Source organism: Triticum urartu, chromosome 3 (assembly GCF_003073215.2).
Source record: "Triticum urartu cultivar G1812 chromosome 3, Tu2.1, whole genome shotgun sequence".
Taxonomy (NCBI): Eukaryota; Viridiplantae; Streptophyta; class Magnoliopsida; order Poales; family Poaceae; genus Triticum; species Triticum urartu.
This window is the reverse complement of record NC_053024.1, coordinates 588,978,879-589,002,962: the sequence shown is the minus strand read 5'-3', so window position 1 is coordinate 589,002,962 and position 24,084 is coordinate 588,978,879. Positions and strand designations below refer to the sequence as shown.

The following is a 24,084-nucleotide window of genomic DNA, read 5'->3' as shown; positions in this document are numbered from 1 at the left end:
ATGCCTTCCGGGGCATCCCCAAGCTTTGGCTTTTAGGTGTCCTTAGATTATCTTGGGGTGCCATGGGCATCCCCAAGCTTAGACTCTTTCCACTCCTTGTTCCATAATCCATCAAATATTTTACCCAAAACTTGAAAACTTCACAACACAAAACTTAAAGTAGAAAATCTCGTGAGCTCCGTTAGCGAAAGAAAACAAAACACCACTTCAAGGTACTGTAATGAACTCATTCTTTATGTATATTGGTGTTAAACCTACTGTATTCCAACTTCTCTATGGTTTATAAACTATTTTACTAGCCATAGATTCATCGAAATAAGCAAACAATACACGAAAAACAGAATCTGTCAAAAACATAATAGTCTGTAGTAATCTGTAGCTAATGCAAGATATGGAACCCCAAAAATTCTAAAATAAATTACTATACGTGAGGAATTTATCTATTAATCATCTCAAAAAATTAACTAAATAGCACTTTCCAAATAAAAATGGCAGCAATTCTCGTGAGCGCTAAAGTTTTTTTTTTACAGCAAGATTAAAAAGACTTTCCCCAAGTCTTCTCAACGGTTCTACTTGGCACAAACACTAATTAAACACAAAAAGACACAACCAAAACAGAGGCTAGATAAATTATTTATTACTAAACAGGAGCAAAAGGCAAGGAATAAAAAATAAAATTGGGTTGCCTCCCAACAAGCGCTATCGTTTAATGCCCCTAGCTAGGCATAAAAGTAAGGATAGATCTAGGTATTGCCATCTTTGGTAGGCAATCCATAAGTGGCTCTCATAATAGATTCATAAGGTAATTTAATTTTCTTTCTAGGGAAGTGTTCCATGCCTTTCCTTAACGGAAATTGGAATCTAATATTCCCTTCCTTCATATCAATAATTGCATCAATCGTTCTAAGGAAAGGTCTACCAAGAATAATAGGACATGAAGGATTGCAATCTATATCAAGAACAATAAAATCTACGGGCACATAATTCCTATTTGCAACAATAAGAACATCATTAATTCTTCCCATAGGTTTCTTAATAGTGGAATCCGCAAGGTGCAAGTTTAAAGAGCAATCATCAAAATCACGGAAACCTAGCAAATCACACAAAGTCTTTGGAATCGTGGAAACACTAGCACCCAAATCACACAAAGCATAGCATACATGATCTTTAATTTTAATTTTAATAGTAGGTTCCCAATCATCATAAAGTTTTCTAGGAATAGAAACTTCCAACTCAAGTTTTTCTTCATAAGATTGCATCAAAGCATCGACGATATGTTTAGTAAAAGCTTTATTTTGACTATAAGCATGAGGAGAATTTAGCATGGATTGCAACAAGGAAATACAATCTATCAAAGAGCAATTATCATAATTAAATTCCTTGAAATCCAAAATAGTGGGTTCATTACTATTTAAAGTTTTGACTTCTTCAATCCCACTTTTGACAATTTTAGCATCAAGATCTAAAGACTCCGAATTTTTAGAACGTCGTCTAGGCAAAGGTGGATCATATTTAGTACCATCATTATCAAGATTCATATTGCAAAACAAAGATTTAATAGGGGACACATCAATAACCTTTAGATCTTCATCTTTATTATCATGGAAACTAGAAGAACACCTTTTATAAAGCAATCTTTCTTAACACGCATCCCAGCGGTTCTTTCTTTGCACTCATCAATGGAAATTCTCATGGCTTTGAGAGACTCATTGATATCATGCTTCGGTGGAATAGATCTAAGTTTCAAATAATCAAGATCAAGAGAAATTCTATCAACGTTCCTAGCCAACTCATCAATCTTAAGCAATTTTTCTTCAATCAAAGCATTGAAATTATTTTTGCGAAGTAATAAATTCTTTAATATTAGATTCAAAATCAGAGGGTGTCTTATTATAATTTCCATAAGCATCGTTGTAGGAATTACCATAATTATTAGAGGAATTACTAGGATACGGCCTAGGATTAAAGTTTCCTCTATATGCGTTGTTACAAAAATTATTCCCACCAACAAAATTCACATCCATAGATTCATTATTATTCTCAATCAAAGTAGACAAAGGCATATCATTAGGATCAGAATAAACACTTTTATTATCAAATAATTTCATAAGTTCATCCATCTTTCCACTCAAAACATTAATTTCTTCTATCGCATGCACTTTCTTATTATTAGATCTTTCAGTGTGCCATTGAGAATAATTAACCATAATATTATCTAGGAGTTTAGTAGCTTCCCTAAAAGTGATTGCCATAAAAGTGCCTCCCGCGGCCGAATTTAAAAGATTTCTAGAAGCAAAATTCAATCGGGCATAAAAAATTTGTACAATCATCCACAAATTCAAACATGTGTAGGGCAATTACGTATCATTAATTTCATCCTCTCCCAAGCTTGTGCAACATGTTCATGATCAAGTTGCTTAAAATTCATAATATCATTTCTAAGAGAGATGATCTTAGCGGGAGGAAAATACTTAGAGATAAAAGCATCTTTGTACTTATTCCACGAATCAATACTATTTTTAGGTAAAGACGAAAACCAAGCTTTAGCACGATCTCTAAGCGAGAAAATGAATATTTTCAATTTAACAATATCATTATCCACATCTTTCTTCTTTTGCATATCACATAAATCAACGAAGCTATTTAGATGGGTAGTAGGCCGGCGAATTGATCTTACATGACGAGATTCAACAAAGCATCATTGATTTCACAAGATTCAGTATCGGTAAGACGAGCAATAGGAGTGCTAAGGAAATCATTGTTGTTGGTATTGGTGAAGTCACACAATTTAGTATTATCTTGAGCCATCGTGACAAGCAAGCAATCCAACACACAAGCAAACAACAGACGGTCAAAAATAGGCAAATAGAGAAAGAGAGGGAGGATGGAGAGAGATGGTGAATAAAACGGCAAGGGTGAAGTGGGGGAGAGGAAAATGGCAAATAATGTAATGCGGGAGATAAGGGTTTGTGATGGGTACTTGGTATGTCTTGACTTGCAACGGCGCCACAAGTGACTCGTTGTCGGGAGTCAAATCGTGACATGTCTTGTGCGAACCTCCCCGACAACGGCGCCAGAAATCCTTGTTGCTGCCTCTTGAGCACTGCGTTGGTTTTCCCTTGAAGAGGAAAGGGTGATACAGCAAAGTAGCGTAAGTATTTCCCTCAGTTTTTGAGAACCAAGGTATCAATCCAGTAGGAGGCCGCGCATGAGTCCCTTGCACCTGCACAAACAAATAAATCCTCGCAACCAACGCGATAAGGGGTTGTCAATCCCTACACGATCACTTACGAGAGTGAGATCTGATAGATATGATAAGATAATATTTTTGGTATTTTTATGATAAAGAGAAATAAAAGATGCAAGTAAAATAAATGGCAAAGGAAATAACTAAGTATTGGAAGATTAATATGATGGAAGATAGACCCGGGGGGCATAGGTTTCACTAGTGGCTTCTCTCAAGAGCATAAGTATTTACGATGGGTGAACAAATTACTATTGAGCAATTGACAGAATTCAGCATAGTTATGAGAATATCTAGGTATGATCATGTATATAGGCATCACATCCGAGACAAGTAGACCGACTCCTGCCTGCATCTACTACTATTACTCCACACATCGACCGCTATCCAGCATGCATCTAGAGTATTAAGTTCAAGAGAACAGAGTAATGCTTTAAGCAAGATGACATGATGTAGAGGGATAAACTCATGCAATATGATATAAACCCCATCTTGTTATCCTCGATGGCAACAATACAATACATGCCTTGCTGCCCCTATTGTCACTGGGAAAGGACACCACAAGATTGAACCCAAAGCTAAGCACTTCTCCCATTGAAAGAAAGATCAATCTAGTAGGCCAAACCAAACTGATAATTCGAAGAGACTTGCAAATATAACCAATCATACATAGAAGAATTCAGAGAAGATTCAAATATTGTTCATAGATAAACTTGATCATAAACCCACAATTCATCGGTCTCAACAAACACACCGCAAAAGAAGATTACATCGAATAGATCTCCACAAGAGAGGGGGAGAACTTTGTATTGAGATCCAAAAAGAGAGAAGAAGCCATCTAGCTAATAACTATGGACCCGTAGGTCTGAAGTAAACTACTCACACTTCATTGGAGGGGCTATGGTGTTGATGTAGAAGCCCTCCGTGATCGATGCCCCCTCCTGTGGAGCTCCGGAAAAGGCCCCAAGATGAGATCTCGTGGATACAGAAAGTTACGGCGGTGGAATTAGGGTTTTGGCTCCGTATCTGGTAGTTTGGGGGTACGTAGGTATGTATAGGAGGAAGGAGTACGTCGGTGGAGCAACAGGGGGCCCACGAGGGTGGAGGGCGCGCCTGGGGGGTAGGCATGCCCCCCTACCTCGTGCCTTCCTCGTTGATTGCTTGACGTAGGGTCCAAGTCCTCTGGATCATGTTCATTTCGAAAATCACGTTCCCGAAGGTTTCATTCTGTTTGGACTCCGTTTGATATTCTTTTCCAGCGAAACCCTAAAATAGGCAAAAAAAAATCTAGGCTGGGCCTCCGGTTAATAGGTTAGTCCCAAAAATAATATAAAAGTGTATAATAAAGCCCAATAATGTCCAAAACAGAATATGATATAGCATGGAACAATCAAAAATCATAGATATGTTGGAGACGTATCACCGGCCATGTTCGAAACGGGATCCTGTTCATCGGGAGGGGCCTGGCGTACCGCAAAATGGAGGAAACGGACCTCCTACGATTGAAACGGGAGTCCTGTTGATTGGGAGGGGTGTGGCATACCGCAAAACAGAGGAAATGGACTTGTGTTGGAGCGCTACGGTCGAAACGGGGGTCCTGTTCATCGGGAGGGGTGTGGCATACCGCAAAACGGGACTCCACGATATACTGTTCATCTCCACCTTCGACCCCCTCCAGCCTCCACGGGCTACTGTTCATCCACCGTCGACCTCCTCCAGCCTCCACCTGCACTGTTCATCCATGGGCTCCTGTTCATCCAGCCTCCACCGCGCGCTACTCCACCGGCTACTGTTCGACCAGCTCTCTCCACGGGCTCCTGTTCAACCACCCCTCGACGGGCTACTGTTCATCCAGCCCTCCACCGTCTACTGTTCATCTAGCCCTCCACGGGGTGGTCCTGTTCATCCAGCCCTCCACGGGGTCCTGTTCATCCAGCCCCAACCGGCTCGATCGATCGGGGTCCTATTCATCCAAAGGCAACACCACGGGGTCCTGTTCATCCACCCCCACCAGGAACTGTTCATCCAACCCCCCCCTGTCGGTGTCAAAACCGGCGGATCTCGGGTAGGGGGTCCCGAACTGTGCGTCTAAGGCGGATGGTAACAGGAGGTAGGGAACACGATGTTTTACCCAGGTTCGGGCCCTCTTGATGGAGGTAAAACCCTACGTCCTGCTTGATTTATTCTTGATGATAGGGGTATTACAAGAGTTGATCTACCACGAGATCGGAGAGGCTAAACCCTAGAAGCTAGCCTATGGTATGATTGTATGTTGTCCTACGGACTAAAACCCTCCGGTTTATATAGACACCGGAGGGGTCTAGGGTTACACAAGGTCGGTTACAAAGGAGGAGATATACATATCCGTATTGCCTAGCTTGCCTTCCACGCCAAGTAGAGTCCTATCCGGACACGAGACGAAGTCTTTAATCTTGTATCTTCATATCCAACAGTCCGGCCAAAGGATATAGTCCGGCTGTCCGGAGACCCCCTAATCCAGGACTCCCTCAGTAGCCCCTGAACCAGGCTTCAATGACGATGAGTCTGGCGCACAGTGTTGTCTTCGGCATTGCAAGGCGGGTTCCTCCTCCGAATACACCACGGAAGAATTTGAATACAAGGATAGTGTCCGACCCTGCAAAATAAGTTCCACATACCACCGTAGAGAGAATAATATTTCCACAAATCTAATCTGCTGACATGTTTCAGCAACATGACATCATGTCGTGGCCCGGTGATTATTCGAACCGTTTCCTTTAACTAGTCCCGCACATAACGCGAGGCAGTTTCTTGACACGTCTTGTCAAAGCAGAGATCTTGTCCCCCTTATTATGGGATTCTCATCAATACGAGTGTGGGTAACCCAACCGTGCCTAGGACTCCTAGATTTTAGGCAAGTCCAAAACGGCCACGAGGAGGACGCTTGATATTCACCCTCTTTATAAAGGGACAAGGCTTTTACTTTTTTCCTCCCGTGCTCAATCGAATCCTTCCCCCGCCTCGAGTTCTAACACCCAAAGCCCAGGTCAGGTGCTTCGGACCTTCAATCATGTCCGGATCCAGCCTCCAGGGCTGGTGGATGCCCTCCTCCGTCACGGAAGAGGATATCAAGAAGTTGAGGGAGGCAAGATACTTGACCGCCGAAGTCTCGCATCGGCTGCCTGCCCGAGGGCAGGTCGTCCCTACTCCTGAACCCAATGAAGACGTCGTGTTTATCTCCCACTTCCTCCGAGGACTAGGCCTCACTCTGGATCCCTTCGTAAGGGGTTTGATGTTCTATTATGGGCTTGATTTCCACAATCTAGCCCCGGATTCCTTTCTCCACATCTCGGCATTTATTGTCGTGTGTGAGGCCTTCCTCCGCATTACCCCTCACTTCGGCCTGTGGCTCAAGACCTTTGATGTGAAGCCGAAGACGGTTGAGGGGCAGCATGCAGCGTGCAGAGGGGCATTAATAAGCAGGATCGCTAGAGCTCCGTGGCCAAAGGGTTCCTTTCCAGAGATGTCCGGATTATGGCAACGGGAGTGGTTCTACATCACCGCTCCCAGAAGTGCCAAGTGGGTAGCTTCCCCCACCTTTCGCTCGGGCCCTCCACCACAACTGATGTCATGGATCAGCAGGGGGCTGAGCTGGGGTCCAGCCAAGGATGTGCCCATACTGCAGAGCCGCATCCGAGATCTCTTCGAGGGAGATTTTAGTTTGGTTATGGTAGTGCAAGTCATGCTGGTTCGTCGAGTCCAGCCTTGCAAATGTCGGCCCCTCCGCTTGTGGGAATTCAACCCAGAAGGACCGCGTGCTATTCAGAATTTCCTCGGCCTGACGCACGAGGAGATGTACAAGTCGTTCTTCGGACCCCAAATAGAGTGTCCGGACACCTCCGAGGACGTGGGCCTGAGCAGCAACCGCACCGCGGCCCAAGTAAGTAATCCTCTAGCCGAACACACTGTCTTTCATTTATCATGACGTCATTTTGAAGAATCGCTTTTTGACCAGGACTGGATAACAAGACCGTACATTAATGTGTACGGTGATTGAAAGGATTTCGTCCGCCAAAAACGGGTTGCATGAAGCCTTTATGAGTCTACTGACGGGCTTTGAGGTACGTGAAATGATATGCATTTGTGGTAGTACCTCACACTCTTAGGCGTGCCCTGTGTAGATAGTAGCCCCTGAGACTCTGGTTGTCGTCGAGAACGGCGGCGAATAGAGGATCGTAGTCCCAGGTAATAACCAGACCGCCTTTATGTGCAGGTGTCTGAAGCTCCGGTGGCTAGCTGGACTGATGGGGTTGCCGAACTAAAGCGGCGACTGGATGCAGCGGATGCCGACATCGAGCTTGTTAACAAGCGGCTTGACAAGGCATAGGGTAGGTGATGTGTATAGTGAATGTCACATAGTAAGAGCGGCGTGATGCCAGTATCTTTAATATGTTGTGACTGCAGATGGAGCTGGCACCGTGGAGGCCCTGCGGGCGGAGCTTGCCCGAGCCAAGGAGCAAGCAAGGAATAGTAATGCAGCCGCTTTGAAGGTGGCCGAAGAATTGAGAGCCGAGAAGGCCGCGCATAGCGAGAGCAAAGAGAAAATGGCCAAAATGGCTGTGAAGTTAAAAGACGCTGCCGACCGCTATAAGTTTCTTGAAGAAGAAAGCCGGGTGAAGGCTACGGACCTCGAAAAGGCCACAATGGCGACCAAAGACACCCGCTCTGCAATGAGAGCAAAGAAGGAGGAATTGCGTGAGGCCGGGGACATTGTGGCTGGGAAGCCCTTTATGCTGTGGAGGAAGTTTGGCGATCCGCGGTATGCCCCTCTGGATTGACTGTGGAGTTCGGCCGACGCATATCTGGACTTAGCGGCAAGCGCTGTCGATGCGGCCGAATACTTCCGAGATCAAACAGATCGTGAAGTGGACAAGCTGTTCTGGTCACAATTTAACGTTCCAGAGCTCACTGTTCATCCAGAGGCAACACCACGGGGTCCTGTTCATCCACCCCCACCAAGAACTGTTCATCCAAACCCCCCCCAGCAACGCTCATTGTTCATCCAGAGGTAGTATCGATCGGCTTTAGTTAGCAGCAGTAGCGAAGGAATCGCTCGATCGGGTTCAGTTAACAGCCATCGATCGATCGCTCGGGTTCAGTAACGCGTAGCCTGCAGTGCAATCGCTCGGGTTCAGTTAAAGCCCAACGCCTCGCTCGGGTTTAGTTAGAGCCCAACGCCTCGCACCCACACGCGTGCGTGTACGAGAGAAACGCGCATCGCTCGGCCCCGACCACCCATCGATATTTCCTCGTCCTCGCTTCTACCATGGTTTTTTCCGTCATGGACGGCCCAAAGAATGTCATGCAGTTGCGTCTCCGGCCCGCCCAGGACGAAAAGCCCATTTTCTGTCATGATTTTTTTGTCATAGAAGTAGGGACCCACCACATCTATGATGATACCGTGTTTTGTCACAATTATTGTCATAGAAGTGTCATAAGTATGACAGAAAAAAATTTCATTCGGCCCAAAATGTCACGGGTGTGTCTTTTTTTTTGTAGTGAAGAGCTCATCGTAAACGGTTACATCGATGCAAGCTTTGAAACTGATCCGGATGACTCTAAGTCACAAACCGGATACATATTTTTATTGAATGGTGGAGCTGTCAGTTGGTGCAGTTCCAAGCAGAGCATCGTGGCGGGATCTACGTGTGAAGCGGAGTACATAGCTGCTTCGGAAGCAGCAAATGAAGGAGTCTGGATGAAGGAGTTCATATCCGATCTAGGTGTCATACCTAGTGCATCAGGTCCAATGAAAATCTTTTCTGACAATACTGGTGCAAGTGCCTTGGCAAAGGAATCCAGATTTTACAAGAGAACCAAGCACATCAAAAGACGCTTCAATTGCATCCGCGATCAAGTCAAGGAAGTGGACATAGAGATTTGCAAGATAGATACGGATCTGAATGTTGCAGACCCGTTGACTAAGCCTCTCTCACGAGAAAAACATGATCAGCACCAAGACTCCATGGGTGTTAGAATCATTACAATGTAATCTAGATTATTGACTCTAGTGCAAGTGGGAGACTGAAGGAAATATGCCCTAAGGCAATAATAAAGTTTTTATTTATATTTCCTTATATCATGATAAATGTTTATTATTCATGCTAGAATTGTATTAACCAGAAACTTAGTACATGTGTGAATACATAGACAAACAGAGTGTCACTAGCATGCCTCTACTTGACTAGCTCGTTAATCAAAGATGGCTAAGTTTCCTAGCCATGGACAAGAGTTGTCATTTGATGAACGGGATCACATCATTAGATAATGATGTGATTGACTTGACCCATCCATTAGCTTAGCACTATGATCGTTTAGTTTGTTGCTATTGCTCTCTTCATAACTTATACATGTTCCTATGACTATGAGATTATGCAACTCCCGAATACCGGAGGAACACCTAGTGTGCTATCAAACGTCACAACGTAACTGGCTGATTATAAAGTTGCTCTACATGTGCCTCCGATGGTGTTTGTTGAGTTGGCATAGATCGAGATTAGATTTGTCACTCCGATTTTCGGAGAGGTATCTCTGGGCCCTCTCGAAGAAGGCCGCAAAGCGAGCTATTGGTGAAGCAAGGGGTCGGGCATATGAGGACCTCTACCAACGGTTAGGCACGAAGGAAGGTGAAAGGGACATCTATAAGATGGCCAAGATCCGAGAGAGGAAGACGAGGGACATTGGCCAAGTCAAATGCATCAAGGACGGAGCAGGCCAACTCTTGGTGAAGGACGAGGAGATTAAGCATAGATGGCGGGAGTACTTCCACAAGCTGTTCAATGGGGAGAATGAGAGTTCTACCATTGAACTAGATGACTCCTTTGATGAGACCAGCATGCGTTTTGTGCGGCGAATCCAGGAGTCTGAGGTGAAGGAGGCTTTAAAAAGGATGAAAGGAGGCAAGGCGATGGGCCCTGATTGTATCCCCATTGAGGTGTGGAAAGGTCTCGGGGACATAGCAGTAGTATGGCTAACCAAGCTTTTCAACCTCATTTTTCGGGCAAACAAGATGCCAGAAGAATGGAGACGGAGTATATTAGTACCAATCTTCAAGAACAAGGGGGATGTTCAGAGTTGTACTAATTACCGTGGAATTAAGCTGACGAGCCATACAATGAAGCTATGGGAGAGAGTCATTGAGCACCGCTTAAGAAGAATGACAAGCGTGACCAAAAATCAGTTTGGTTTCATGCCTGGGAGGTCGACCATGGAAGCCATTTTCTTGGTACGACAACTTATGGAGAGATATAGGGAGCAAAAGAAGGACTTGCATATGGTGTTCATTGACTTGGAGAAGGCCTATGATAAGATACCGCGGAATGTCATGTGGTGGGCCTTGGAGAAACACAAAGTCCCAGCAACGTACATTACCCTCATCAAGGACATGTATGATAATGTTGTGACAAGTGTTCGAACAAGTGATGTCGACACCGATGACTTCCCGATTAAGATAGGACTGCATCAGGGGTCAGCTTTGAGCCCTTATCTTTTTGCATTGGTGATGGATGAGGTCACAAGGGATATACAAGGAGATATCCCATGGTGTATGCTCTTTGCGGATGATGTGGTGCTAGTTGACGATAGTCGGACGGGGGTAAATAGGAAGTTAGAGTTATGGAGACAAACCTTGGAATCGAAAGGGTTTAGGCTTAGTAGAACTAAAACCGAGTACATGATGTGCGGTTTCAGTACTACTAGGTGTGAGGAGGAGGAGGTTAGCCTTGATGGCCAGGTGGTACCTCGGAAGGACACCTTTCGGTATTTGGGGTCAATGTTGCAGGAGGATGGGGGTATTGATGAAGATGTGAACCATCGAATCAAAGCCGGATGGATGAAGTGGCGCCAAGCTTCTGGCATTCTTGACAAGAGAGTGCTACAAAAGCTAAAAGGCAAATTCTACAGGACGGCGGTTCGACCCGCAATGTTGTATGGTGCGGAGTGTTGGCCAACTAAAAGGCGACATGTTCAACAGTTAGGTGTGGCGGAGATGTGTATGTTGAGATGAATGTGTGGCCACACGAGGAAGGATCGAGTCCGGAATGATGATATACGAGATAGAGTTGGGGTAGCACCAATTGAGGAGAAGCTTGTCCAACATCGTCTGAGATGGTTTGGGCATATTCAGCGCAGGCCTCCAGAAGCTCCAGTGCATAGCGGACGGCTAAAGCGTGCGGAGAATGTCAAGAGAGGGCGGGGTAGACCGAATTTGACATGGGAGGAGTCCGTTAAGAGAGACCTGAAGGATTGGAGTATCACCAAAGAGCTAGCTATGGACAGGGGTGCGTGGAAGCTTGCTATCCATGTGCCAGAGCCATGAGTTGGTTGCGAGATCTTATGGGTTTCACCTCTAGCCTACCCCAACTTGTTTGGGACTAAAGGCATTGTTGTTGTTTGTTTTTGTTTATCTCTAGGCCCTCTCGGTAATGCACATCACTATAAGCCTTGCAAGCAATGTGACTAATGAGTTAGTTACGGGATGATGCATTACGGAACGAGTAAAGAGACTTGCCGTTAACGAGATTGAACTGGGTATGATGATACCGATGATTGAATCTCGGGCAAGTAACATACCGATGACAAAGGGAACAGCGTATGTTGTTATGCGGTTTGACCGATAAAGATCTTCGTAGAATATGTAGGAACCAATACGAGCATCCGGGTTCCGCTATTGGCTATTGACCGGAAGTGAGTCTCGGTCATGTCTACATAGTTCTTGAACCTGTAGGGTCCGCATGCTTAACGTTCGATGACGATCGGTATTATGAGTTTATGTATTTTGATGTACCGAAGGTAGTTCGGAGTCCCGTATGTGATCACAGACATGACGAGGAGTCTCGAAATGGTCGAGACATAAAGACCGATATATTGGAAGGCTATGTTTGGACATCAGAATGGTTCCGGATGAGTTCAGGCATTTACCGGAGTACCAGGGGGTTACCAGACCCCCCCGGGGAGTCAATGGGCCTTATTGGGCCTTAGTGGGACAGAGGAGGAGGCGGCCAGGTGGAGGGCGCCCCCCACCCAAGCCCAATCCGAATTGGGTGGGGGCCGGCCCCCCTTTCCTTCCCTCTCTCTCCCTCTTCTTTCTTCTCCTACTCCAACTAGGGAAAGGGGGGAACCTACTCCTACTGGGAGTAGGACTCCCCCTTGGGCGCGCCATAGAGAGGGCCGGCCCTCCCCTCCTCCCCTCCTTTATATACGGGAGAGGGGGCACCCCATAGACACACAAGTTGATTGTTTAGCCGTGTGCGGTGCCCCCCTCCACAGAATTCCACCTCGGTCATATCGTTGTAGTGCTTAAGCGAAGCCCTGCGTCGGTAACTCATCATCACTGTCATCACGCCATCGTGCTGACAAAACTCTCCCTCGGCCTCAACTGGATCAATAGTATGAGGGACGTCACCGAGCTGAATGTGTGCAGATCGCGGAGGTGCCGTGCGTTCGGTACTTGATCGGTTGGATCGTGAAGACATTCGACTACATCAACCGCGTTTCATAACGCTCCCGCTTTCGGTACTTGATCGGTTGGATCGTGAAGACATTCGACTACATCAACCGCGTTTCATAACGCTCCCGCTTTCGGTCTACGAGGGTACGTAGACATACTCTTCCCCTCTCGTTGCTATGCATCTCCTAGATAGATCTTGCGTGGTCGTAGGAATTTTTTAAAATATTGCGTTCCCCAACACTTCAACATAGCGGGCAGCGAATCCGAGTCCTCTGTCATCCGATCTACGGGTTGGGACCTCATCCCCTGCGGGTCTGAGGAGGATATGGTCGTCCACATTGCACTCAGTCGCACCCACGAGGAGAATGCCCATTAATGTTTGGACTTGATTCGATGGGAATCCATAGCGTACGCCGAGATGGCGCTAGGATCTGGCGTCAGACGCGTGGCCGCTGCCTCACCGGAGGCAATGCGGTCCGTCTGAAGTCCAAAAATTGTGGCGAAGGTGCGACCCCCTCATTGGCGCGTCGATTCGTAGGTGCACACCCACTTTGCTCCGATGAAAATATGGCCCGGCATGCGAGGCATCAGGCGCGAGAGGCCGCGGTAGACACCGGTGAGGCGAAGTCACACTCTCTGACGCCGCAACGACGTCATGGTGGATGTGTCGGGCTCCGACCATGACAGATCCATATCGACCTCACACTGGCCGACGATGTGCAGGCCACGAGCTTCAACGATGAAGAGTAGGACATGGGCGATGTCCGCGCCTCGGTCCCATGAGCCGGTGTGTGTCCCATGTCCTACTCTTCCTCGTCGGCGACCGCACCTCCACTTCGAGGGGCTTAGCCTGCCGCCGGACATGGATACGATGGAAAACAAGGGCGGTCATCGGCAAAAAAATTAGACTAGTTTATCGTTGCATGTAATCGTACAGATTTGAGGTTTTGCAATTCATGTATCTGGTTGTGAAAGAGGAAGTTTGAAGTGTGACCCGGATGACCCCTCATATTTTCTACAGGACAGCCATACTCGGCAAATGCAAACCCTCAAATCCATGCACGTGTAATTCATCACAATTTAACAGTTCAACAAAGCAACAAAGCAAAATAAATCTTAGTTCAACAACCTGAACATGGAAAAGTGAAATTGAAGTCCGAGAATGATGGATCAATCACCGGATGGATCACTCCCTGGAAGCCATGTGTGCCGCCGCCTCTGTCGTGGCCATCCATGTTGCCTGCTCTACCTCCATCCGTGTCACCTGCTTTGCAGCTGCCATCTCCGCTCTTGCCGCCTCGTACTCCCTACGCTTGTTTATCTCCTTCTTCCTCCCGATGAGCCATATCTTTCCTTGCTCATCCAAGAGGTTTGTGTCCGCCAACATTATCCTCGAATCCTCCGTGTCTCGGGCAAGTTGCAACCAGGTTAATCCAAAAGCCCGGACCTTCTCGATCTCCCATTTGAGACTAGCGGTGTATGCAATTAATTGATAATGCCCCACATGAGAATGCAAGGTATTGATCGGAAATGAGCAAAAAAATTGTGCCCTGCTGTGTCATTCCGTCGAACAAGACATGGGGCGTAGTGGTGCTCGCCGAATTTTGATCGCGACTTGCGATTCTTTTTTTCTCAAGTTCCTAAAAAGTCCCTACATGTTTGGTTCCTGAGACTTAACATGGACTAAAAGACCACATTACAACTATAAGTCCCTATAAGTCCCTCCTTGAGAGTCCTATTTCATAAGTCCCATGCCAACGGGCCTCTGTCTATTCTCTAATTCACCCGCGCTCGTAAGGAGTCCTATTGAAACCAAGAAATATAGGCCTGCTTGCTATCCACACGAGAATAGATAGAGTTTTCCGAAGAAACCTGTTAGTGAAGGACCCACTTTAAGTCCCTATAAGTCCTTCCTGTTTGGTTTAGATGAGACTTATAAATACTTTTTTAAGTCCCTAAACCAATAAGTCCTTAGAAATAAACACCCTCTCAATTTCAAGGTAGAGATAGCTAATCGGGCTTGCCGCCCGTTAACATCCCTTTCTTCCAGCTTTGCGGATCGAGTCACTCATTAATCAGGTCATAATCACGACACGTAGAACGCAAATGACTTGTGGGTTAGTCCAGCACCCACTGTGTGAGGTGGGACGGGCGTAGAGCCACCAATCCTCGGAATCATAAAAGTGCTGGCCCAGCCCAGCGTGCCCATCAATCAATCCGCGGAATCTATTCCCCCCGCAGCAGACGCCATGGCCGCCGCACCGACGCCGCAGCCCTTGCTCCCGGTGACCAACCCCTCCTCCGGCGGCGGCGGCTCTGCCCCATCCTCCGGCGGCGGCCTCTCCGACTCCGCGCTCGCCACGCCGGCCTTCCGGCTCTTCCTCAGCAGGGTCTCCGACACGGCGCGGCGCTCGCTCGCCGACCGCCGCCCCTGGACGGAGCTCATCGACCGCTCCGCCATCTCGCGGCCGGACTCCCTCTCGGAGGCCACCTCGCGGCTGCGCCGCAACCTCGGCTACTTCCGCGTCAACTACGCCGCCGTGGTGGCCTTCTCCCTCGCGGCCTCCCTCCTGGCGCACCCCATCTCGCTCCTCGTCCTCCTCAGCATCCTCGGCGCCTGGTGCTTCCTCTACGTCTTCCGCGCGCCCGACCAGCCCGTCGTGCTCTTCGGCCGCACCTTCACCGACCGGGAGACGCTGCTCGGCCTCCTCGTCTCGTCGCTGCTCGCCTTCTTCCTCACGTCCGTCGCCTCGCTCATCATCTCCGGCCTGCTCGTCGGCGGCGCGCTGGTGGCGGTGCACGGCGCGTTCCGCATGCCCGAGGACCTCTTCCTCGACGACTCGAGCTCCGTGTCAAGCGGCAACACTTCGCACAGGCTGCTCTCCTTCCTCGCGTCGCCCGGATCTGGTGTTTGAGCCCGCGCGAGATCTGGTAGCCTTCTTGGACCAACGAGTTCATTTCAAGTATGAGTCTAATTTCGCGAGATCTGATTTTGGTTTAAATATGTATCTCCAGTTATGCAAAGATCCGCGTGAAGCTGTATCCTCTCGTATTTGAGCAGATGTTAAGCATTAGCATTTAGCAAATTGATCACTGTGCACTACGAATCGATTGAGCTTTAGCAAATTGATCCGCATTACTAGCCGTATTCTCTCGTATTTAACCAGATTGTTCATATACAGGTTTTGTGGTTTCCACTGAGCCTGCCTTTACCTGTGGTTTTTTATCTACTTGTTCAAACTCATTCTGGTGCCTGAATTTGGGGTTGTGGTGAGATATTTCGTCGGTCCTTGAGAAACAGCTTCACTTATGTCAGAGCATCGTACACCCTGCGCCCTCAAACGCCTTCTATACGTGCCAGGCCAGAAAGCTTGGTCCATGGCCCTGTTGGGATACTCTAACTCTTAGTGGTTAGAGTTACATTCTAACCCTGAACTAACTCTAATCAAAGAGGTGTTTGGATGGCAGGGTTAGATGGAGCGCGGATACGGTGAGGCGTCTTCATGGGCGGTGTGAGAGGGAGTGAGGGAGAGGATGAGAAACTTCGGGGAAGTGAGAAGGGATCTGCTGCGGAAGAGCGAGAGAAAAATGTGTTTTTTAGTGGTGCCGAGAAGAACTAATCCAAATAAGCACCTTTTGGGTGGGTTAGTTTTTTGGGTGGGTTAGATGCATCTAACCCAACCAAACCCTCATGTTTGGATATTTTTGGATTAGTTGAGTCTAGACTAACCCAAACTAACTCTAACCCATGAATCCAAACACGGCCCATGTCTAGGATGAATATGAGGATGCCTGACCCATCCAGGCATGTTCGTCATGTCGGACCAGATAGACTGGACCCATCATAAATTCCATATAATTGACCAAGTTCGTCAAAATCCAACGCCCTCCTCCCGCGTTCATCCTTCTTTTTTCTGCGTCCGAGCCCTCACCGTCCTCGATCCTTGCTCCATCATATGCGTCGCCCTAGATGTTGTCGTCACCCAGCCCCAAACCGCTGACATGGATGTTGCCTCGGCGTTGTTTGTGGGGCTCCCGTCCGTGGCGACGAGCTGCAAGGCAAAGAACATTACCCGGAGGGTGCGGCGAAGGAAGCAGCGCGAGAGGGAAGTGGTAGCCAAGGATGTTGAGGACACCAACGAGGATGTGTCCCCTTCACTGCGCCCGGTCGCCCCGTGCCCGTCCATCCTGCAGCTGACAAGGAAGCCACCATCCGCTTGTGACCGGCAATGATCCAACGGCCACGTGGACGATTCTAGACGCATTTACACAAACGGAGGCGCGGGACGATGAGGTGTGTGACTCACTGCAACTCCGACGGATGCGGACAAGTATGGATGTTGTCGGCGCCCGGTTTGCCTAGATCTTGTTCGACGAAATGTCCCAGTAGGAGACAATTCAAATTTTGCTCCATTTGTATCGTTTCGTCCGTTATATATTTGCTATGCCATTGGATCAAATAATTGCATATGCCCTTGAATCAATCAGTGGCATATTTTGTTAGTTTATTTGGAATCATAATCATTATAAGAGAATTTCATGTTGGGCATGATCATTGAGGGTCGAGAATCTACAAACCCTATGGAATGCCTTGCGGGATCCAAATTGTCTTACGTTTGATGTTGGGAGAACATCGCGCACTAACAAGAAAAGGACGACAAAGATACCTAAGGCAAGAGGTCCGACATTCACAACATTTGAGGATGTTTTGTTGGTTAAATCTTGGTGGGCCACAAGCATGGACCCTATATGTGACATGGATCAAGAGGGCAACAAATATTATTAAGAGAAGATCCACAAACATTATCATGAAAACAAGGAATATGTGGAGATGCATCCTATCAATACCACTTGCAATGTGGCCTCTCTCCAACATAGATGGCCCACCATCCAAGACAACGCGAACAAGTTTGTCGGCCACTATGCTTCCGTGCTTGGCCAGAATCAAAGTGGGATTAGAGTCCAAAGTCACATAAGTTTAATTGCTCTGTTTCGTCATAATTTGCATTGCTAGTTTTTATGTCGGATTACTTTATTGTTTGATGGATGGTGTTGGCAGCCACTTTGTACCAACAAACCGAGATGAAACCATTCAGTTTTAGCCATTGTTGGATGAAATTGAATGGCCAACCAAAGTGGAATTAACTTGTGGAAGACCTCAAAGTAACAAAGTTGGTAACAAGAGGTTGAAGAAAAATGATGGTTCAAACTCCAATCAATTCATTGGATTGGATGATGAAGATGAAGAAGTTGTTGGGGAGAATGGTGACGGTAGAGAAAACTGTCAATACCCTTGCTAGGGTGGCGAACACGGAAGTGCTAGAGCGGAGGTCGCACAAGGGGATTATCCAGAGTTCAGCCCTCGTATTGAGGTAATACCCTACATCATGCTTCTAATTTGTATTCATGGTGGTGCCCCTCGTGCGAGGGAGTTAGAGTGGGGAAAAGAATATGGCTACCGAGACTACAATCATTGTTGTAGATTAGAATGGCTACCCCTAGCCCCGCCTTATATAGACGATGGGGGCTAGGGTTTACATTTGGGGTCTAACCGACCTTACCCTGTCGCCATCTTGGCTTGCACGCCAAAATGATCTCTCGATCTCAACGCATTGTATAATGAGAATCGAGGTGAGGCGATGTTCTTCCTGGACAGAGAGGTGTAGCGCGAGGAGAGTGTAGCACTGACGTAGAGACAACTAGGGGCGACTATGTCATTGCCTCGGACGACTGTTAGCCGGTTCAGACACTTTTTGCCTTCTCCATCGGATTAGCATCCAACAGTGGAAACAAACTCCAGTTTGTTCAAACCCAACCTAATTTTCTGTAAACTAAAACAAAAACTGAAATCAAATAAATAAATAGAGTAAAAAAGAATGAATTAATACATTTGACTATCTTTTGAAGATGCTCCAACGATGCCTCCAATTCACCCGAGCCTTTGGGCTCCCCCTGATGTTGAATCTTCATCGAGCCCCTTGGACCTTGGGACACGCCTGCTGTTAGGCTTCCCATGGAGAGGCCACCCCGGGTGTATTACACCATCAGTAAGCACTGAGCGTGTCCGGAGTCGGAATCTTGTCATCTTCAGGAATGAAAACGCAGGCGGGCTCCTCAACGACCGTGGCGTGTCTTCATGAGCCCAACGTCAAGGGGTTTTCGGGCCTACCAAGTGCACGGCTTGTGGGACAACACCTTTATGAGTTCGGAATGACCAGCAGGGAGCTCCTAGGGCTCGAGCTTCTCCCAATGTGCTCCATTTATCCCGAGGCCTTTGTGGCATGAGGTTGTATGCCCATCTGCATGTTCTTCATTGTTTCGGAGTGCTACACCTTGAGATCCACATGCCTAGGATAACGTGACTTTATAGTTTCGGGGTACGTCATCTCGAGCTTTGCTCTCTAGTTATCGAGGCGTCGTCAGCCCACGTCTCGTCATGTCCTGTCATTACTGACAAGAAAACTGAAAACATTTGGGTCTATCCTACGGAGACTAGAGGATATCGACGTTTTTATGATAACGTCAACCTGGCTGGAGCATAGGGTCAGAAAGTTTTTCTCCCATCATGGATGACGGTAATACTCTTCGGATATAATCTACCTCATCTTTGGTTGGCTTTTTTTGTTGTTGTAAAATAATCTCTTTTTTTGTTATTGTGTTGAACAAGTTGTCAGTGTGATATGCAGAAGCTGGCCGGGCATTGCTCAGTTCAATTGTATCATATCGATATATCAATCAAATGAAATTGTCCTTCATACAAAAAGATCCTCCACATATGAGTTCTGGCTAATCAATGATGTTTTTTCTCTTTCAAATCAGCACATTTCGATCTTTGATGTAGTTACTGCTATCACATAAGAGTTCATTTCAAATAATAAGCTGATGAATCACTGAAAATACGCAAATTTACAGGGGAAGTTACAAACCATGATGGAAAATCAAAACCCCTAGTAGAAATACAAAATAAAGATCACAAATACCCCCAAATGGCAGGAACTGAGAGTAGAACGTGGGCAGCCTTCAATATTGCTGGTGTTGTATCTTTGCCGGTCATTAGCACATTGGAAGATCAACTGGAGGCGCCTCCAGTGACTGTAACTCGCCATACCCGTCCTCGACCAGAAACGCCATTGCCAGGCCCCAGGTGATGTGCACGTCGAGATGGCAATGCATGAGCCACACCCCCGGGTTGTCGGCGCGGAACCGGATGACCGCCCAGCCGTTCACGGGCACCGCCACGGTGTTCCGCTGCGGTGGGTTCTCGAGGTTGAACTTCGCGGCGTCCTTCTCGGCGTCGTAGTTGCCGAAGCCCTCGGCGAGGATGTAGAAGTCGTAGCCGTGGAGGTGGATGGGGTGGTTCTCCGGCGTGACGATGCTGGTGTCCTGCAGGACGACCTGCACCACGGAGCCGAACCTGAGCTTGTACAGCTTGGTCGCCGGGATCGGCTGCCACAGGCTCTGGCTGACGTTCTGCGCCGTGTAGTCGAACTGCACCGGCGGGTTGGCCGGGAAGTCGGTGGTGTACACGCCCGGCATGTCGTAGTAGTGCGCGTGGAGGAGGGAGGTGGCCTTGGGGAAGACGAAGGAGACGTTGTTCATGCTGGCCGTGAAGCGGGTGTTGTTGTTCGGCCCGGCGCACAGCTGCCCCGGCGCGCAGTTGAACAGCCCGAGGCCGACGGTGAAGAAGAGGTTCTCGTCGACGGGGCTTGGGATCTCGACCTTCCGCGGGCTCTTGATGCCCGCGGCGAAGGCCGTGGCGGCGCCGGTGTCGTTGAAGGCCGGGAGGGTCGGGAACGCCGGCGGGATCGATGGGCCGAAGTCGGTGGTGCAGCCGCAGTCGTACTCGAGGACGGCGGTGGTGGTAGTGTTGTCGAACGCCACGCCCTGCGTGGTGACGTAGCCGCGCGCGGCGATGTAGTAGCGCGTGGGCGCCTGGTCCATGGTGACGAGCACGTCGGTGGTCTGGCCCGGCGCGATCATGAGCACGGAGGTGACGAACGGCTTGGTGTAGGAGGCGTCGACGCCGACGACCGTCATCTTGTGGCTGGCGATGGAGACGAAGAGCTCGTGGTTGAGCGCAGAGTTGATGAACCGCAGCAGCGCCGTCTCGCCGGGCTTCACCGAGATCGCGGTGGTGTCTGCCAAGAGCCAAAGCGAACGACACACACATCGTCGTCAGTGTACATGTTCGTGTCACGCACGGTGGCTAGCTGCATCGCCGGCGAGATCATCAGCACTCAGCAGTACCTTGGCGGGAGCAGTTGTAGAGGTCGCCGGGCTGGCCGTTGACGGTGAAGGCGTCGGAGACGTTGGGCGCGCCGCCGGTCCGCTGCGCCTCCCGGATGACCTCGACGGGGTTGGCGTTCCACCACTCGCCGAGGAGGATGGGCACCTCCCGCGATGGCTTGTCGAAGGGGTAGGGCTTGTCCTCCCGGGGCCGGATGATGAGCGCGCCGTAGACGGTGGCCCGGAGCCAGGAGCTGTGGGCGTGCCACCACAGGGTGCCCTCCTGGCCCTCGATGGTGAAGCGGTACTTGTAGCTGCCGCCGGGCTTGATGGGGCACTGCGTCACGAACTCGGGCCCGTCCGCCCACCCCGTCCTGAACTGCCGGATGCCGTGCCAGTGGATGGTGACGTTGTACTGCGCCTGGTTCACGACGTTGACCACCAGCGTGTCCCCCTCCCGGACCTCCAGCGTCGGCCCCGGGAACTGCCCGTTCACCGTGATGATGTTGTGCTCCTCGCACAGCCTCTTCACCGGCGTCTCCTGGACCTTCATCGTCACAAAACAAACAATCAGCAAAGCCGTACCCAAAAACAGCAACGCCATTACCGCATTGCTGGTAGGAGGAGAGACAGGGAGGTAGGAATAGGATCACGTACGATGAACTCGTGGTGGTGCACTTTGGTGGCGCCGGCGAGCAGGGCGGACGCGAGGCAGCCGAGGAGAAGGAGGAGCCCGGAGGACGCCATTGCCGGCCCACCGATCGCTGACCGGAGATCGTCGTCTACGTCGGCGCTCTCTGCGATGGGGTGGTGGCTGGCTAGAGAAGGTCTTGTTGTGGCTGAAGGCTCGAGTTGAGTTGGCGATGAGACTTGCAGCGTCGAGGGGGCGGTATATATAGCATTCGGACTTCAGAAGAGCAGGGTTCAAATGCGATCGTCGTCGTGTTCCTGCCGTCGTCCGGCCTGCAGCTGCGGGTTGGTGGATTAGGTTGTGATTTTTCTGCGTGGGGAAGCTTTTCGCGGGCGGCCATGCTAGCTGCATCGATCGAAGTGACCTGCTTCGATGGAGGCCTCGCGTGTCATGTCAACCCTGCAGATGGTTTGGTGCACCCACTGGACTGCCCCCGGTTGGCGCATGCGCAGTGGTTTCACGGAGCAAGCGACTTACTTGAGAATGACACGAAAGGTGCGTTTTACTTTCCACCGTGCTTTTTGATGTGTGTCACATCCAGTTCGGTTATACGACTCACTTGATCTGCGTCGAGTCTGGAAACATTATTGCTCATTTAACGGTCGGTAGTCATCGCAAAAAATGACATTAACCGTCGGTAAATAGGGATTACTTTTCTCTCGACTTGTGCGTGTCCACCTTGCGCCGTTTTCACAGCTTTTTCGCAAAGTCGACACTGTGATCTTCAATCTGTGCTATGCAAATCTTCTCGGCCTCTGTTTGCGTTATAATGTATCATTATGATTTGTGATTGTGGTGGTTATGGTTAGCTGTTTTTCGTTTCACAGCAATCGACCAATTTTTTATCCCCTTTTCCTTCATCCCTACAGTCTTCATATGATTGACATCATCGGGTAGAAGCGAGGCGAGCTCTGATACCGAGCCAACGATGGCGTGGTGAACACGAAAACACTGGGTAGCGACGAGGCAGGTTTTAATTGAGTCAGAGCAGACAATGTCGTTGATGTATGGGTAAAATGGTAGATTATGAAACAAGCTAATGGTCACATGTTAGGGGCAACTGTCTCAATAGGCTAGTTTAGGGAGCTTTAATTCAGATCTAGAGCCACCGAAACTATGGTGTTTCTTCCCTCTCAAAACCTCATTTGACATTTTTGTCAATTTTTCAGCTGGTGGGTCTCGTTTATCAAGGCAATGTGTCTATAGACGAACTGCCACTTGAGACGTGTTTTCTGGGAGCTGTTTCCAACATGTTATAGAGATTTTTTTTTGGACGAAATATTGTGGTATGGAGCTTGACGGGTTAGTTGACAAACGCCTCACTTCCCCTATCCAAGGCAGCAACCCAACCCGCGGTGGCAACCCATTTATGTTTAAGCATACCCACTGTACAGCCGAAACCGATGCCGTTCGAGCATATGCGGCAAGTGAGCAATGTCCCATGCGGCACAACAATCAAATTAGACACAAATTGACAAATTGATAAACACTTCTAAATAGTGTACAAAGTGGTTAAATAATAAAGTGGGGGGTACTTTGGCCATTGAATGCATGCAAAATGATATCTACCACATTGTTTTATTTTTATGTTCGAGGGATTTTTCATCCTTCATAGGCATCTTTTTTCAACTTTTGATCTATTCATAATCAATTATGGTAGTACAAAGAACACCCCGAGAAAACAAAAATTACAACTAGTTTCGTGAACCACTTAGCGACAACCATAAAACACTGGAGTGAGCTCAAGATGCGCCGCCGTAAAAGTTTCCCTCCATCGCTAGAGTCGGGCAAATCTTGTTGTAGTAGACAGTCTGTAAGTCACTGTGCTAAACACCCCACAGAATCAACACACTTGAGCAACAATCATCGCCGATGAAGAGAATTGTAGATCGCAAGGATCAAACCTGTAAACACTCAAACAAAAATGGATAAAGACCGGATGCAAACAGATCCACTGAAAACCAGCACCGACCGAATCCCGCAAGATCTGACAGAAACACACCTCCACAAGCCCTCCAACGATACCTAGACGCCTGCCATACAACCTCAACCAACGTGTTGAACCTAACAAAAATAAGAGCGGGGTCCCTCTCGCCGGCGAGGGGCCGAGGTCCTCCACACTTCCACAGCCCAAAGGCCATCGCAGATGACGCGGACCGGTGGCGACGCCGACGGAAAGAGGAGAAAAACATGGGGTCTTTTCATGTGGAGAAAAGAACGCGTCCTTCACAGGCATCTCTAATTTCAAATGTTACAAATGGTCAGCGGAGTTTGCTCACCATCTTTTTCCTGATCGGTTAATCTGCCGCTGTCAGAAGCTAGCAAAGGCAGAGAGCATACGGGCTACGCTTCATACCATAGCTTGCTAAAACTTACGGACAAAGCAACATGGTGTTGAAATTCAATGATTAGGAGTCAACCTTGACATTTTATACT

The 24,084-nt window shown here is 48.3% G+C and overlaps 2 protein-coding genes across 2 annotated transcripts; one reads left to right on the top strand and one right to left on the bottom strand.

The window, feature by feature from the left end:
- The first annotated feature begins 14,876 nt into the window (after positions 1–14,876).
- LOC125545181 (PRA1 family protein B2-like) lies at positions 14,877–15,879 on the top strand. The gene has a single exon (XM_048709059.1). The coding sequence runs from the start codon at positions 14,981–14,983 to the stop codon at positions 15,644–15,646; it is 666 nt and encodes a 221-aa protein (XP_048565016.1). The 5' UTR covers positions 14,877–14,980; the 3' UTR covers positions 15,647–15,879.
- Positions 15,880–19,507: 3,628 nt separating this feature from the next.
- Positions 19,508–21,833, bottom strand: LOC125545180 (laccase-3). The gene is made up of 3 exons (XM_048709058.1): positions 21,615–21,833; positions 20,979–21,504; positions 19,508–20,869 (listed from the first exon to the last, which is right to left on the bottom strand). Exons 1-3 carry the CDS (start codon positions 21,702–21,704, stop codon positions 19,785–19,787), a joined length of 1,701 nt encoding a protein of 566 aa, XP_048565015.1. The 5' UTR covers positions 21,705–21,833; the 3' UTR covers positions 19,508–19,784.
- Positions 21,834–24,084: the final 2,251 nt, after the last annotated feature.

Coding starts and splice junctions, on each gene's coding strand:
- LOC125545181 (XM_048709059.1), top strand. CDS start 14,981: ATGGCCGCCGCACCGACGCCGCAGCCCTTGCTCCCGGTGACCAACCCC.
- LOC125545180 (XM_048709058.1), bottom strand. CDS start 21,704: ATGGCGTCCTCCGGGCTCCTCCTTCTCCTCGGCTGCCTCGCGTCCGCC. Junction 21,505..21,614: donor TGCACCACCACGAGTTCATC/GTACGTGATCCT, acceptor GTGACGATGAAG/GTCCAGGAGACGCCGGTGAA. Junction 20,870..20,978: donor CTACAACTGCTCCCGCCAAG/GTACTGCTGAGT, acceptor GGCTCTTGGCAG/ACACCACCGCGATCTCGGTG.